This window comes from Cydia amplana, chromosome 24 (assembly GCF_948474715.1).
Source record: "Cydia amplana chromosome 24, ilCydAmpl1.1, whole genome shotgun sequence".
Lineage (NCBI taxonomy): Eukaryota > Metazoa > Arthropoda > Insecta > Lepidoptera > Tortricidae > Cydia > Cydia amplana.
In genome coordinates this window covers 6,485,417-6,502,454 of record NC_086092.1, presented here as the reverse complement: position 1 = coordinate 6,502,454, position 17,038 = coordinate 6,485,417, and the positions used below count along the sequence as shown (strand labels likewise).

The following is a 17,038-nucleotide window of genomic DNA, read 5'->3' as shown; positions in this document are numbered from 1 at the left end:
ATGCCCTTACTGGGATTCGAACCCAGGACCGCGGCTTCATAGGCAGGGTCACTACCCACTAGGCCAGACCGGTCGTCAAAAATTTTTATGTCATGTATTAAATTGACAAAAATCAACTGAATTATCAGAAATGCTGTTTTTCTTATGATATAGGAGGCAAATGAGCAGACGGATCGTCTGATGGATATTGATAAATATCTTACCTGTGACTGTGACGAAAATTGTGAAAGAGGTATGGAGTGAATGTTAAAATTTTGCGCTGGTACCTAGAACATGAAGAAAAAAACATTAAAAAATACCTAAACATAATTATGATTATATGATAATCGAAGGTGATTTCAAATAGCATATATTATTGGGCCTAATAAAATAAGTAACTACTTAAGTAATTCACATTCATAATTAACTGTCTGAATAACGTATGAATATAAAAATGAGTACTTACAAACTGGAGCTGTGGCGATGCTTTAAATCCATTAATCTGGGAAAAATTATGAGAAACAAATTTATGACAAACTAAATTATGACAAGTGCAAAAAACGCGAGAAAGGCTTCATACTTTACCACAGAATAAATAATAGTACTACATAGGTACAGAAGGTGCACTCTCTAACAAAACGCGTCTATTACGACCGACAGATATGACCGCCAGGTGGCGCAAGCGCGAGCAGGCGTCCGTTCCGTAGCGGTGCGCAGCAACTACTAATGGCTAGACACCAAAATTGGTGTGGACCGCATGTACTTGTACGTAGCAACGCGACGAACGAAGTGAGCCACGCTTGACTTTACTTTGACATGCAATTGATATCATAGGTATAATTGATACCTTATTATATCTAGATACTAATAAAAATATGTTGAGACTTGTAGAATTTAATTGTTAAATCAATCAGGCTGGTCGATGCCTCAGAGCCCGTACCATGAGTCACTGACAGTGTCAAAACTGAAATTTACGCTATCGAGAACGTAATTTACTTTCTATACATCTCGTTTGCACTAATATGCGAGTACGAGCGAGATGTATAGAAAGTAAACTACGTTCTCGACGGCGTTTATGTCAGTGCCAAACTGGTGGTAGCCGTACAGGAGACCATAGGGCTGGCGCTTACCTCTCCCAGCGTACGTATACAGGATGTTTCCTGTAACAGTAGCAATAAATTAAACGGTAGGCTATACTCCTCAAACTGACCAACATTTGTTCAGTAACTTTTAAAAATAACTTATGTTTTGATTTTTACGTATAACCAGACATAGGAATCCGCGGGGCAAATTTTCTTGACAGGTAGGGACTTCCTATATCGATAAACTCAATTATCGATGCTCGTTCTATATACTAGTGATCGCCCCCAACATTATGTGTTTTTGTAACTATTGTTTTTAAGACAAGTATGAAATTCACACATAGCATACTTTAAATAATCGCTAGGTTATATAAAGGTAGGACGTAATACTTATTGCACTATAAAATAGTCAATATTACGTCGGTATACTTCCAAAACATGATAACTGACAAAATGGTCAAAAATGAGTTATATATACAGTTTTGTTCAAATTTTGTTGTTTTAAATATATATGTGGCATTTTTTAATTTATTGTTATTATTTAGAAAGTTATAGAGTGTAAAAACAAGAAATAAAATATAATGTGCACGTAAAAAATAATAAGAGTACTTAAAACTACATATTTCATAAAACTGGTCACGTAGAATATATAAAGTAACCTTTACATTTTTTGCCTGAATGTAAATAATTAAGAATCTAGTTACAGCGTCTGATAAAACAGTATAACATTATTTATCACTATTTACTTGTACACATTTCTTTCAAAACATTGTGTAGTTTACAACTAGATAATATTAAGTTCACTTAAAACTGATTAAAATATGCTCGTTAATTGCAAAAAAAAACTGTAATATACATTTTTTACAGTTATGTAATTAACAAGGAGTGTATTGTCACCCATATTTCTTCACTAAAGGAGGGAAAATCAAAAATTGCAAGAATAATTCACTTATAACTCTTTACCTGTAAATAGTACGTAACACGTTGCATGTCATTTATTACTTTTTTTTGCCACGTTAGTTTTTATAATTTGCTTATAATCTCGAGTAAAAGGATATTTATTATCTTTCTCATTATTTTCAATTATATAAATATACATTTTTATATATTTTTTACGTAATACATTAATGTTACTCCATTTTGTATACAGGAAAAACATGATAACTAACACATCCCATTTTTTTATCGGCCAATATTTTACATTTTTCAAATTGCAAATTTCAATTTTTTTTTATTTTTTTTTTATTTTATTAATTCATAAAATTTACACAGCATTACAGCGGACTAATACGCTATGAAATTTATAATAGACAGTATTATACAAAATAGGTACATGATACAGTCTAGAAAGGAAAAAGAGAACAAAATGTCAGAAATCAAAACTAATAAAAGACAGAATATTCACGATTTTACCAGTTTAAGGCAATTTTAACATCTCAAAAATGTCATATCTAGAATTAAATTAGTAAACACGCGTTTCTAAATTCACACATTTAAGGGTCAAAGTTTCAACTCGCGTTTTCTCGAAACTATGTTTCAATTAGTTATCATGTTTTAGAAGTATACCGACGATTATCTCAACATCTTTATTGATTGATTATCAATCAAAGCGAATTGAGTTATTATTTTATTTGATTTGTACAGTTTTAATAAAAACATATTTTTACAAGCAAACCATTGAGTGATCACTAGTATATAGAACGAGCATCGATAATTGAGTTTATCGATATAGGAAGTCCCTACCTGTCAAGAAAATTTGCCCCACGGATTCCTATGTCTGTTTATAACACTTAAGTTTATTCTAAGACGCAATGTATTGCAAATTGTGTTGTGTTTAAAGCGTGACAGGCAACGTCAAACACACTGATGTCAGCGTACATTGAAGGCAATATTTATTTTGTTTGAAAAATAGGAAGTCTAAAGGATTCATAATTTTTAAAAGTTGTTTAACAAAAGTTTTATAGTTTGAGGAGTATAATATATGTTTTAATTATTTGCTCGTGTTACATGTATGACTAGCAATACAGAGGGTAACGCAGCCAGCGTTATGGGCTCAATGCCGCAGGCGAAGGTTTTAGAAGGGGTACCTATTCTTTTTATAACTTCGTTTAATATGTTTTAGTTTTATTTAATACTAGCGACCCGCCCCGGCTTCGCACGGGTTAACAAATTATACATAAACCTTCCTCTTCAATCACTCTATCTATTAAAAAAAAATGATTATTGATTGATTTACCGTCTGTGATTGCGATGGCCCGCATGATGACTGGCTCTGTGAATAAAATATAAAATAAAATAAATTTAAAATGACAATATCTAAGTAGGTATTTATCACTAATTAGGTATTATCTCAGATATGCAATTAATGCCTAAAGGTAGCTAATTACATTATTTTTTACTTCTAAACAAGTTAGTCTTCACATGAAACTAAATTTCTCATAATAAGACATAGATAAGAATTTTAAAGAAAATAAGATTATACGAAAAAATAATTAAGGTCAAAATCCGGCCATCCTTCCTAGGGTACAGCACAACTCTCGTATTTGTATGCGTACGTCGCTCAGTTATTCGTACAGATATTCGAGATATGAGCAAAAATATGAAAAAAGGTACCTTCAACCCCCCCTACACCCTCAGCACACCCCCTACCCTCGAGGACTTTTAGTATGTTTGTCTGGACACCACAAGGTATACCTGTACCAACTTTCAAAACTACACGAATTATTTCCGCAGATTATTCTAATTTTCTTAGGTTATAGAAAGGAAAAGCTTCGCTCCTTCTGCTCTACCGAGCTTTGATAAGTGGAGTATTAAAAAAAATTAAACCTAAGAAGAAGAAGTGACGTAAGAGCTTGTGGACGGTCTTATCCTATAGACGCTCTTTTCCACATTGACCTTATTCTGGAAAAGAATGCCTTTCGGCCAATACAATGTGCGATTTTTAATAAATAAAATTAATAATTACGTTTGATGACGGCGAAAAGCAACCAGTTGATTGTGATTGGACCTAAAAAATAAAAATTAAAAAATGTTTTTAAAAAATATCCGTTTTACAATTGCCTTGTTAATTCTTTATTATTATTTTTTTCTTAGGTTAGGATTTTTTCAATATGTACATAAAATTAAAATATAAAAACACTTACAAAACAATATATAAACACATTATAAAAAACCTAACCTAGGGTGCCACCAGCAGCGGGGCAGGGCCCAAGCTGCCGGTGGTCAGGATCAGGGCCGCAGAGTGAGGAACCGGTACTATACTATTGTTATTATATTATGTACAATTATGTTATTTTCTTATCAAAAAGCGCTGGTGGCCTAGCGGTAAGAGCGTGCGACTTGCAATCCGGAGGTCGCGGGTTCAAACCCCGGCTCGTACCAATGAGTTTTTCGAAACTTATGTACGAAATAACATTTGATATTTACCAGTCGCTTTTCGGTGAAGGAAAACATCGTGAGGAAACCGGACTAATCCCAATAAGGCCTAGTTTACCCTCTGGGTTGGAAGGTCAGATGGCAGTCGCTTTCGTAAAAACTAGTGCCTACGCCAATTCCTGGGATTAGTTGCCAAGCGGACCCCAGGCTCCCATGAGCCGTGGCAAAATGCCGGGACAAACGCGAGGATGATGATGTATGTTATTTTCTTATCAGTAAAATCGGGAACACTGTTTTTATATCAAATTTTTTTTCTTCAAATCCTTCACGTAAGCGATTGCTGTAATTTCCAGAATTTCAAAATATTACGAAAGATTACCTTGCAAATTGATAACGCCAGCGCCAAAATCACTATTTTCCCCGCCATTTATGCTTTAAAAAGATACAAGACCGCCATGCCACGTCTTTTTATACATTCGTAGTTTTAGTGCAACGTTACAGTGACATAATTATGGATTTCAAAATTATGATAAAATATTTGTGATATTAGGTTACGATAAAAAGTTTATACTAGATACTATTTAGATACTAGAAAAATAATGCAATATTATATTGCATTGATTTTTATATATTTTTCATACATATCACTAGATTTGCTAGTGTGTCAATTTTCGCAATATTTTATCGTTGCATGTCATTTATTACTTTTTTTTGCCACGTTAGTTTTTATAATTTGCTTATAATCTCGAGTAAAAGGATATTTATTATCTTTCTCATTATTTTCAATTATATAAATATACATTTTTATATATTTTTTACGTAATACATTAATGTTACTCCATTTTGTATACAGGAAAAACATGATAACTAACACATCCCATTTTTTTATCGGCCAATATTTTACATTTTTCAAATTGCAAATTTCAATTTTTTTTTATTTTTTTTTTTATTTTATTAATTCATAAAATTTACACAGCATTACAGCGGACTAATACGCTATGAAATTTATAATAGACAGTATTATACAAAATAGGTACATGATACAGTCTAGAAAGGAAAAAGAGAACAAAATGTCAGAAATCAAAACTAATAAAAGACAGAATATTCACGATTTTACCAGTTTAAGGCAATTTTAACATCTCAAAAATGTCATATCTAGAATTAAATTAGTAAACACGCGTTTCTAAATTCACACATTTAAGGGTCAAAGTTTCAACTCGCGTTTTCTCGAAACTATGTTTCAATTAGTTATCATGTTTTAGAAGTATACCGACGATTATCTCAACATCTTTATTGATTGATTATCAATCAAAGCGAATTGAGTTATTATTTTATTTGATTTGTACAGTTTTAATAAAAACATATTTTTACAAGCAAACCATTGAGTGATCACTAGTATATAGAACGAGCATCGATAATTGAGTTTATCGATATAGGAAGTCCCTACCTGTCAAGAAAATTTGCCCCACGGATTCCTATGTCTGTTTATAACACTTAAGTTTATTCTAAGACGCAATGTATTGCAAATTGTGTTGTGTTTAAAGCGTGACAGGCAACGTCAAACACACTGATGTCAGCGTACATTGAAGGCAATATTTATTTTGTTTGAAAAATAGGAAGTCTAAAGGATTCATAATTTTTAAAAGTTGTTTAACAAAAGTTTTATAGTTTGAGGAGTATAATATATGTTTTAATTATTTGCTCGTGTTACATGTATGACTAGCAATACAGAGGGTAACGCAGCCAGCGTTATGGGCTCAATGCCGCAGGCGAAGGTTTTAGAAGGGGTACCTATTCTTTTTATAACTTCGTTTAATATGTTTTAGTTTTATTTAATACTAGCGACCCGCCCCGGCTTCGCACGGGTTAACAAATTATACATAAACCTTCCTCTTCAATCACTCTATCTATTAAAAAAAAATGATTATTGATTGATTTACCGTCTGTGATTGCGATGGCCCGCATGATGACTGGCTCTGTGAATAAAATATAAAATAAAATAAATTTAAAATGACAATATCTAAGTAGGTATTTATCACTAATTAGGTATTATCTCAGATATGCAATTAATGCCTAAAGGTAGCTAATTACATTATTTTTTACTTCTAAACAAGTTAGTCTTCACATGAAACTAAATTTCTCATAATAAGACATAGATAAGAATTTTAAAGAAAATAAGATTATACGAAAAAATAATTAAGGTCAAAATCCGGCCATCCTTCCTAGGGTACAGCACAACTCTCGTATTTGTATGCGTACGTCGCTCAGTTATTCGTACAGATATTCGAGATATGAGCAAAAATATGAAAAAAGGTACCTTCAACCCCCCCTACACCCTCAGCACACCCCCTACCCTCGAGGACTTTTAGTATGTTTGTCTGGACACCACAAGGTATACCTGTACCAACTTTCAAAACTACACGAATTATTTCCGCAGATTATTCTAATTTTCTTAGGTTATAGAAAGGAAAAGCTTCGCTCCTTCTGCTCTACCGAGCTTTGATAAGTGGAGTATTAAAAAAAATTAAACCTAAGAAGAAGAAGTGACGTAAGAGCTTGTGGACGGTCTTATCCTATAGACGCTCTTTTCCACATTGACCTTATTCTGGAAAAGAATGCCTTTCGGCCAATACAATGTGCGATTTTTAATAAATAAAATTAATAATTACGTTTGATGACGGCGAAAAGCAACCAGTTGATTGTGATTGGACCTAAAAAATAAAAATTAAAAAATGTTTTTAAAAAATATCCGTTTTACAATTGCCTTGTTAATTCTTTATTATTATTTTTTTCTTAGGTTAGGATTTTTTCAATATGTACATAAAATTAAAATATAAAAACACTTACAAAACAATATATAAACACATTATAAAAAACCTAACCTAGGGTGCCACCAGCAGCGGGGCAGGGCCCAAGCTGCCGGTGGTCAGGATCAGGGCCGCAGAGTGAGGAACCGGTACTATACTATTGTTATTATATTATGTACAATTATGTTATTTTCTTATCAAAAAGCGCTGGTGGCCTAGCGGTAAGAGCGTGCGACTTGCAATCCGGAGGTCGCGGGTTCAAACCCCGGCTCGTACCAATGAGTTTTTCGAAACTTATGTACGAAATAACATTTGATATTTACCAGTCGCTTTTCGGTGAAGGAAAACATCGTGAGGAAACCGGACTAATCCCAATAAGGCCTAGTTTACCCTCTGGGTTGGAAGGTCAGATGGCAGTCGCTTTCGTAAAAACTAGTGCCTACGCCAATTCCTGGGATTAGTTGCCAAGCGGACCCCAGGCTCCCATGAGCCGTGGCAAAATGCCGGGACAAACGCGAGGATGATGATGTATGTTATTTTCTTATCAGTAAAATCGGGAACACTGTTTTTATATCAAATTTTTTTTCTTCAAATCCTTCACGTAAGCGATTGCTGTAATTTCCAGAATTTCAAAATATTACGAAAGATTACCTTGCAAATTGATAACGCCAGCGCCAAAATCACTATTTTCCCCGCCATTTATGCTTTAAAAAGATACAAGACCGCCATGCCACGTCTTTTTATACATTCGTAGTTTTAGTGCAACGTTACAGTGACATAATTATGGATTTCAAAATTATGATAAAATATTTGTGATATTAGGTTACGATAAAAAGTTTATACTAGATACTATTTAGATACTAGAAAAATAATGCAATATTATATTGCATTGATTTTTATATATTTTTCATACATATCACTAGATTTGCTAGTGTGTCAATTTTCGCAATATTTTATCGTATAAATTATATATATATATATATATACTGCGAATAAATCACATTTATTTATAGATAATGAATGATATGGGCGCCTTGTAGACAACTAGACACATTTAACATTTTTTAAGACAAAAATTAGTGTGTTTTCATATATAAAAAAATATTTACGTGTTATAATAGTAATTGAAAAGTAGATTGTACCTATCATTGTTTTAATATTTTTATAGCTCTGTCATAATTTTACTATTATTGATTAACAATTGCGTAAAGTAGTCTATTATGCCCAATGACATAATAAAGCAATGTTTGATTTGATAAACAAGAATCGAATCAAATTTCATGTTTATCGATAAGAAATTCTATATGAAACAGTAACTTGAAAATAAATAATCATTTTATATTTTTTGTTAGAGTCACAATGACTCTCGGTTTTTTGGGTAATTGTCTTCTACGATGGTTTCTTATCCAGGTAATTCAATTAAATCTTATAATAGTTACAAGGCGGTTATCGCACTGATAATTTCTTCGGATTCGGAGACGGTGTGATATTCGCCCAAGGCACATTTTTTATCATTATCTCTTATTAATTTTTTTTAGGGTTTTTATCGAGTTGCATAATTATCCAAGGTCACAGTAAATAAAATAATATAATGTTAAAGTGCAATGTATTAAAAATCAAAACATGAGTTATTTTCAAAAGTTGTTGAACAAATGTTGGTCAGTTTGAGGAGTACAGCCTACAGTTTAATTTATTGCTCCTGTTACGGGAAACAATTGCCACTAACCCAATTTATCAAGTAGCATGGGTTTAAACCACTAATGCTGACCTTAGCTTAAAAACTAATGCAATTTCCATGTATCATCATGATTTTCTAAGTCAATAATATTTTTTTTTATTTGTTTACAGACAGTAACCGCCCAAATGCCAGCCACACAGTACATCCAAATGGGAAACATGGCGCCCGTCCGTCCATCTGTCTCCACCTTACCCAGTGTACCAATGCCTTACCCGAACAACCCTACCTTCTCTTCCCTCATTAACAACTACCTACCAAATCTTCCTTACTCAAATCTACCCCTACCCTTCAATCTCCCTAACGTACCTCCCCCTATGATGCCAATGTCTTCACGACAAATGAATTTACCCCTCCCATTTACAAATGTACCCCCAGTTATGCCTATATCCCCAATGAAACCTCTATCATTCCCCTCTTCAAACATAAAACATACGCCAAGCAATCTAATAGATCCAACAGTTATGAACAACTTGGCCATAGCGTTACATTTGTTGATACTGAACAATTTATTACATCCAGAACAAGACGGTTCAAAGACAAATGCTCCCACAGAACCCCAAACTCCTTCATACCCTCAAAATCCTCAAGAATCAACTCCAAGCCCTCCATACCCCACACCTCAGAACTACTACCCAGAACCTCAAGAACCAACATACTCCCTTCCTAATTCTAAATTCCTAGGTACTTCAGGTTTCGTTGAGCCTCCATTACCTTCCTTAATGGGAACCCCTAATTCCCTTGGCTCAAGGAACCACCAGAGCCTCATGTCTCCTTATGAAGTTTTAGCATCTGGACCTCCAGGGAAAGATGTTTTCGCGCAATACGGACCTCAGAATCTGAAAGCTGATTTTCAATCGCCTTATAATTATTTTATTAATAATGATAATACTAGTAAGGATTTGTTTAGTATGTTTTAAGTTTTGTTTATTGTATTTATTGTATGCTTGGTAAATTGTTTTGAAATAATCTTGTGGTGTTTTATTTGTAACAAAAGCAAATAATGAAATTATATCGCGGTAGACCCGTTTGTGTAATTAAATAAGTGTACATAACGCGAGAGTTTAAAGTGTCATACCTATTATAGGACAAATATGAAATACATATAGGACAAATAGGAAAATTTTAGACAAATCCACCTAGTCGCACCGCAAGCTCACTAAGGGTAACATTCCATTTCTGACCGCAGCGGCACTACTGGTACTCAACGCGTCGCTGTTACTGTCAATTTCCATAGTAAAATGAACAGTAGTGCAGCTGTCGTTGGAAATGGACTGTCACCTTAAGGCTTGTGTTGTGGGACTAATGGGTACTAGACAACGATATATGCACAACTAGCGACCCGCCCCGGCTTCGCACGGGTTAACAAATTATACATAAACCTTCCTCTTGAATCACGCTATCTATTAAAAAAAAACCGCATCAAAATCCGTTGCGTAATTTTAAAGATCTAAGCATACATACAGACAGACAGACAGCGGGAAGCGACTTTGTTTTATACTATGTAGTGAAGTGATATTGACATACAGAAAACTTCCATAACTCAGGAACAAATTAGTGTATCACACAAAAAAATGTCCTTACCAGGATTCGAAGGCGGAACCTCCTGCTTCGTGTAGATCTGCCTACACGACCGACTAGGCCAGGATGTTTGATTGGGTCTCTATTGTTTCCCAAAAATTAAGTCATAATGTATTGTTTGCCCGCATTTTCGTTAAGTCATAATTTATTTGGTTCAGAAACGCTTCACTTTTCAGGGCTGCCATAAAACAAACCTAACCTAACCTAATATCTATAGGTTTATTGAAATGTTAATTTTGGCTTTATTTTTATAATACATACATAATATGTTGTGAAAGGAAAATTAAAATACAAAACACAATTATTAATATAATAACTAACTAATATAGGTTAATCTTACGAAAATCCTGAAAGTTACCAGTTTCAGTTTTATGACTAATGATAATATGACAAACAATACATTATGACTTAAAACTTTATGGGAAACAAAGGGACCCCTGTTTAATTGGAGGTGTAGATCTTTGTTTTTTCATATGAGTATTATGACATATGTTTTTTACGACCTTATGAAAATCAAATAAATTTAAATGAACTCACTAACACATAATTGGACGTGGTTGAGCAAAACTAGGTTAAACCACATATTCGCTATTTTGAGGTTATCGTGTTTAAACTTTAAAAATTAAAGAAAGAACTATTTATTTAGTCAAGCTTGTACACGTTTTTTTTTTTTAATTTTTGATACTATGACTACTATGAGGTATTAATAGTTTTATGGTCCCGTACGCAAAGGGTAAAACGGGACCCTATCACTAAGACTCCTCTGTCCGTGTGACGTCCGTCTGTTCACCCGTCTGTCTGTCACCAGGCTGTATATCACGAACCGTGATAGTTGACGGTTGAAATTTTCACAAACGATGTATTTCTGTTCCCGCTAAAAAGTACGGAACCCTCGATGGGCGAGACCGACTCGCACTTGTCCGGTTTTTTTGGTGCTGTTGAGAATGCTATTTTACTACCTTATAGCATCATAAATGCTTTTGATGACCATTTAATAAATTGTGTGTCATAATTTTTCTACTTAGCTTGCAAAATATGATGCAAGTGTTTTGCAGTGCAAGTTCTTTCGGAATTTACAAGTGAATGCATTTTGCCATAAGTAGGATTTTATTAAACACGTATTACTTAATGATGTGTGTGCTTAGATACCAAGTGAAATGTTCCGTGAAAATAAAATTTTAAGACGTCAAGTTGTGAAAAAATATCTAAGTATAGGTATACATATAATATTTATCAAAACATGGATAAGTATTCAGTGAACAACGAATAATAAAACAAATAATAAAAAGCCTTAAAATAAAAATTACAAACTAAAATTATACACTAATAAGCATAAAAATAAACTATAGATAAAATATTTGGCCCAAATCGCCGTCTATTGGCAGGATAAGTATTTATAAATTTAATCTAATGAGCAAGAAATGTGACCAGAGTAAAGCTACCGCTCGGATTAAGACTACACGAATATTACTGCTGCAGTATTGCAGCGCGACATTACTGCCGATTGTATTGCTGCCGCAAATGCACACACTAAAGTAAAATTACTAGTTCCGATGACTCAAGATTGAATTACCAGGAGAGCCGATCCCAAATGATGGGATACACGATAACTCACGCTAGACCGGGCTGAGGCCGGGCCGGAGCTTCCACCTGATGGAAAGCACCACGTGACCACCGATCAGCCGTCATAGAAATAGACGTGTCGGACGCATCGGCCTCGGCCCAGACCGGTCTAGCGTGACCCACCCTTAAAGGGTAAGAAAATAAGAAGAAAAACTAAACTCCGTTGATTTAAATTTCATAGAAGATGCAACGCATATTTATTTTATCAGGGTTTTGTTGCTAATTCGTTTTATGTTGGTACGATTAATTTTTAACCGACTTCAAAATTTCAAAAAGACGAGTTTTTGAATTCATTGGTGTTTTTTTATGTTTATTACTTACCTCAGAAATATCATATCTCAACCGATTTGTTTTTTTTTATGAAATTATACTTACAGATTAATCCCATGTTTGTCAAAATCCAGTTCTGATGATAGGATCCATGAAAAATCGAGGAAAATAACGTAAACAATATAAACATAGGTACATATAGTGATTTTAGTATGTTCATCAACAAATGAAAAATTACAAAGTTTCTAAGTGGAACTTTTTAAATGGAAACATGTTTTTTTTTCATGAAAGTTTCCAGACATTTTCGGATTTTTTGAGAATGCCCTGAAACTTGCACATTGTTATGGACATGTCTTTATGTTGTAATTAATAATTATAATATAAATCAATCAATTATTTTATTGCAAAAACATAGTTAAATTATGTACATAAGGTGATAACATTTAAAAAAACCGGCCAAGTGCGAGTCGGACTCGCGCACGGAGGGTTCCGCACCATCAACAAAAAATAGAGCAAAAAAATCGTGTTTGTTGTATGGGAGCCCCCCTTAAATATTTATTTTATTTTATTTTTAGTATTTGTTGTTATAGCGGCAACAGAGATACATCATTTGTGAAAATTTCAACTGTCTAGCTATCGCGGTTCATGAGATACAGCCTGGTGACAGACGGACGGACGGACGGACGGTCGGACGGACGGACAGCGAAGTCTTAGTAATAGGGTCCCGTTTTTTACCCTTTGGGTACGGAACCCTAAAAAGCGTGTTTTAATATGTTCTACCAGAGAAGGCATGCAATATTTACAATCATTTATTTACAAGAAAAAAAAGCAAATTAACAATTCAGTATATAGGTACACTAATATCAAAATATTACAGAAAATTGAATATCAAAATATTATACATAAACGTAACTAACAATTAATTATACAGGGTGTCTCCTGTAACAGGAGCAATAAAAATTAACCTGTAGGCTGTACTCCTCAAACTGACCAACATTTGTTCAGCAACTTTTGAAAATAACTCATGTTTTGATTTTTATTACACTTTAAAGTTTATTCTAAGACGCAATGTATTGCAAATTTTGTTACATTTAAAACGTGACAAGCAACGTCAAACACACTGATGTCAGCGTACATTGAAGGCAATATTTAATTTGTATGAAAAAGAGGAAGTCTAAAGGATTCATAAATTTTAAAAGTTGCTGAACAAATGTTGGTCAGTTTGAGGAGTACAGCCTTTAGTTTAATTTATTGCTCCAGTGAGTCGTACTTATCCGTACATATACCGGCGCGAGTGAGAGGCACGATAGCTAAGTGACATCATTTAGATATCACTCTGATATCAGTTTACGTTCGAATTGGCATGTGAGGATCCACTTTTAATTTTGTAAGCACTTGTTAGTATTTTATAACTTTGGCATGTTGATAATTATCTATGTCATAATTCTATGACATATCTTATCTAAAGTTTCCGAAATATTGGGAAATCACAATCTATATTTTACCCAATATTTTACTATATATGGCCAACTATTTAATTTTTATGCCATTCATAGTTAATTAGTTCGAAACTTCTTTGAAAATAAAAAAAATATATAAAAAAACATACAACCGAATTGATAACCTCCTCCTTTTAGATTTGGAAGTCGGTTAAAAATCAAAATGGTTTCCAAAGTTATTTTTGCGTGTGTTGTGTTCGCCATTTTTGATGTAAGTATTTAATAGATAAATAGTACAGATGTGCAGGAAAAATTCTCGGAAAGTTTAAGAAAAGTTCACAGGAAAAGCAAAAGTTTAATAAGTGAAGTTATTAGGGAAGTGCCTTAAGATTGCTATTCCTATTTTTAACAAACGTATTATGATCTAAAAAAGCGCTACGATCAATAAAAAGTTTCCTGGCTGAACCTACTGCACTTAAATTTTTAGTTACTGTGTTTTCGCAACAAGTTTTGTTTGTAACACAATATAAACAATAGGTACAGCACGGTATTTTAATTATATTATGGACAGCTAATGAAAAGGAGGGGGCTTCGATAGCTTTTAGATAAAAGTGGAAAATTTATAAATAACTCAAGCAGTTCACTTGTTAGTACCAGATTTTATTGCGAACTGACTTTAAAACATAATTCTATTTATTTCAAATCCAAAGATCCATAATATTGTTAGTTTGTACAACAAATCTTAAAATTACTTACACAATAAATCTTAATAAACAATCTAATTATACTTCAATAAGTATTTAAATATGGAATTCTAGAAAAAGAAATTAAACTAAACATAGACAATAACATAAATCATATCAAAACTATATTCGAATACAACCTTAACAGGAGGACGATTACATCGAATTACGTGTTCACAAACATGTAAATAGTTTGGTAGATCGGCAACAAAAGAAACCTATTATTTCGTGTATGCATTTTATTTTGTAACTTAACAAAACAACTCTAGACTGAATTTTTTTTATTAATTCTCATCATCCCCAATTTCCCATCCTCTTGCATAGATGCTCGAAGGGGAATTCAACACAGCTGACTGTCACATTGTACGCAAGGGAGAGTCTCTCATTGTAGCCTACCTTAACAGCTAAGTTTCTAAATTGCGATATATTTTTCAGGCTAGCACAGCCCAGTGCATCAAGAACTTTCTCCCAGGGTGCAGCTGCGGCGGAGTGGACGTCCTCCAGAACCAGGTCCTCCTGAACCAGCCAGGTAATTGTTACCTCTTGAGTTGAATTTTTGCGGCTTTAAAGACATGAAAATTTCTTCTATAAATGCGCAATTATATTTTTTCATATTAAGTACTATTTATTTTTCATACAATCAATTTATTTACTTACTTGACTGGAGCGATGACTCAAAATAAGTCTTGGCCTCCAACAGAAGAGCACGGCACTTTGCTCGGTCCAGAGCGCCTACCGCGAACCACGTTCGACGTGTTGCCTCCCTGTCACACTTACGTACGAATTTACAAGTGCGACAGAGAGGCAACACGTCGAACGTGGTTCGCGGTAGGCACTCTGCTTCCACTCTGTCCGCCCAACGATATTTATAGCATCACTAATAATGTTGTTAATCTTAAAAAGTCATAAAACATTTATTGCATAATAAGTGTTATAAAATGAATATAAAACTAAAATTAACTACAACCATCTTCAACTAATAACTAAAGCTAAAAAAATTAAAAATACCTATCAAAATTTTGCGCCCTTGGTAAGGTGCCCATCACGCAGGCAGCGTTCCCGCGCTGGATTGCTATGGCCAATCTTTGCGCGAGAAAGTTGCCTGCGCGAGGGTCACCTGTGGCCTGCCTTAGGCGTTTGCTGAGCGCCTTGTGGAGCCCCCGAGCCCCCCTACCCCACGGACCTAGTGTCTCGACATATATCGTACAAATATATTTCTCAGGTCTGGTAGCGGGTGGTCTGGTTCAACCTGGTTTCCTGGCGCAACCTGGTCTTCTAGCTCCTGGTGTGGTGGCTGGCAATGTGCTCCCTGGACTAGCCGGGGGTGTTGTGGGTCCTTGTGTCAACGGACTAGCAGCTACTAACATCATCCAGGTATCTTATCTAGTCTTAAAGTCTTCTTAGATCTAAGCAATGGGAATATACTCATCCGCCTCCCGTGGTGAAGCTGTGTTCTAGAAATAATTTTAAAACCGGAATAAGAATTGCCTCCGAACCGAATCAGAACCTGTGTAAACAAACGCTCTCCTCACACACACACCAGTTTTTTTTTAGTTAGGTTTAGTTTATCCAGTGTCCTAACTGTTATATACTCTTATTGGTAAGTCCCAAGATACGGGATCAGCCTAGTTTGGAGCTCACCGGACAGCTTTGATGTTGCATGCTAATGTATACTTTAGTTATTTTCAATTAATTCTTATGGATGACTCACGTTACACCGGGCCGGGGCCGGGCCGGAGCTTCCGGCGGTTCGTTTTCTATGAAAAGCCCCACGTGATAACCGATCAGCTGTCATAGAAAATGACGCGATGGACGGGCCCGGTCTAGCGTGACTCATCCTTTATTCTTATTCTAAAATATTTATTTATATATGTTTTCAGGATAACACCGTAGCCAACAACCTGGCCAACACCCTCCAGCTCCTTCTGGTCTCCAACCTGCTGTCCAACACGCTGCCCAACACACCCGACCTGTGTGTGCCTGCCGTCACTCCTTATGCCGGGGGTCTGTCTTACTACTGCTAGGTTTAGGTGTATTTGAGTTATATCTCTCTCTTCCTAGCTATACAGGGTGATTCATGAGACGTGAGCAGGACTAAGCCTACACAATCAGTAAATGTAAAAGAATCGTTCACCACAATATATACTTAAGTAAAACAATCACGCTTTTTTCTGTTGTTATATTTTTTGGCAAGGACAAATTTAAGTATCTACAATCATGGATACCCTACAACATTTAATTAACAAAGATAAAACCTTTGAAATGACAGCACTTTGAGTACCTATGAAGAAAATAAAAATGTCACACTTGAGTGACATACATGTGACATACTATTTTTAAAAAGTAACCAGACTCCGATGACATTCAATTTGGCACTTGTTATGGATAAAACAAAGAGGGTGAC

General features: G+C 34.6%; 1 protein-coding gene and 2 long non-coding RNA genes across 3 annotated transcripts; 1 reads left to right on the top strand and 2 right to left on the bottom strand.

The window, feature by feature from the left end:
- Positions 1 to 245: 245 nt before the first annotated feature.
- Positions 246 to 4,990, bottom strand: LOC134659366 (uncharacterized). The gene is made up of 4 exons (XR_010097801.1): positions 4,816 to 4,990; positions 4,027 to 4,068; positions 446 to 481; positions 246 to 266 (listed from the first exon to the last, which is right to left on the bottom strand). It is a non-coding gene; the product is annotated as an uncharacterized LOC134659366 (long non-coding RNA).
- Positions 4,991 to 6,363: 1,373 nt separating this feature from the next.
- Positions 6,364 to 8,069, bottom strand: LOC134659116 (uncharacterized). Its single transcript, XR_010097780.1, has 3 exons — positions 7,895 to 8,069; positions 7,106 to 7,147; positions 6,364 to 6,412 (listed from the first exon to the last, which is right to left on the bottom strand). It is a non-coding gene; the product is annotated as an uncharacterized LOC134659116 (long non-coding RNA).
- Positions 8,070 to 14,097: 6,028 nt separating this feature from the next.
- On the top strand, positions 14,098 to 16,658 carry LOC134659051 (uncharacterized). The gene is made up of 4 exons (XM_063514659.1): positions 14,098 to 14,162; positions 15,070 to 15,163; positions 15,857 to 16,008; positions 16,515 to 16,658. The coding sequence occupies exons 1-4, from the start codon at positions 14,115 to 14,117 to the stop codon at positions 16,656 to 16,658; spliced, it is 438 nt and encodes a 145-aa protein (XP_063370729.1). The 5' UTR covers positions 14,098 to 14,114.
- Positions 16,659 to 17,038: the final 380 nt, after the last annotated feature.

What these genes read in the sequence shown, in the direction of transcription:
- LOC134659051 (XM_063514659.1), top strand. Translation starts at nt 14,115, where the DNA reads ATGGTTTCCAAAGTTATTTTTGCGTGTGTTGTGTTCGCCATTTTTGAT. An exon ending in TTGTGTTCGCCATTTTTGAT is followed by an intron (nt 14,163 to 15,069) that starts GTAAGTATTTAA and finishes TATATTTTTCAG; the next exon opens with GCTAGCACAGCCCAGTGCAT. An exon ending in CAGCTACTAACATCATCCAG is followed by an intron (nt 16,009 to 16,514) that starts GTATCTTATCTA and finishes ATATGTTTTCAG; the next exon opens with GATAACACCGTAGCCAACAA.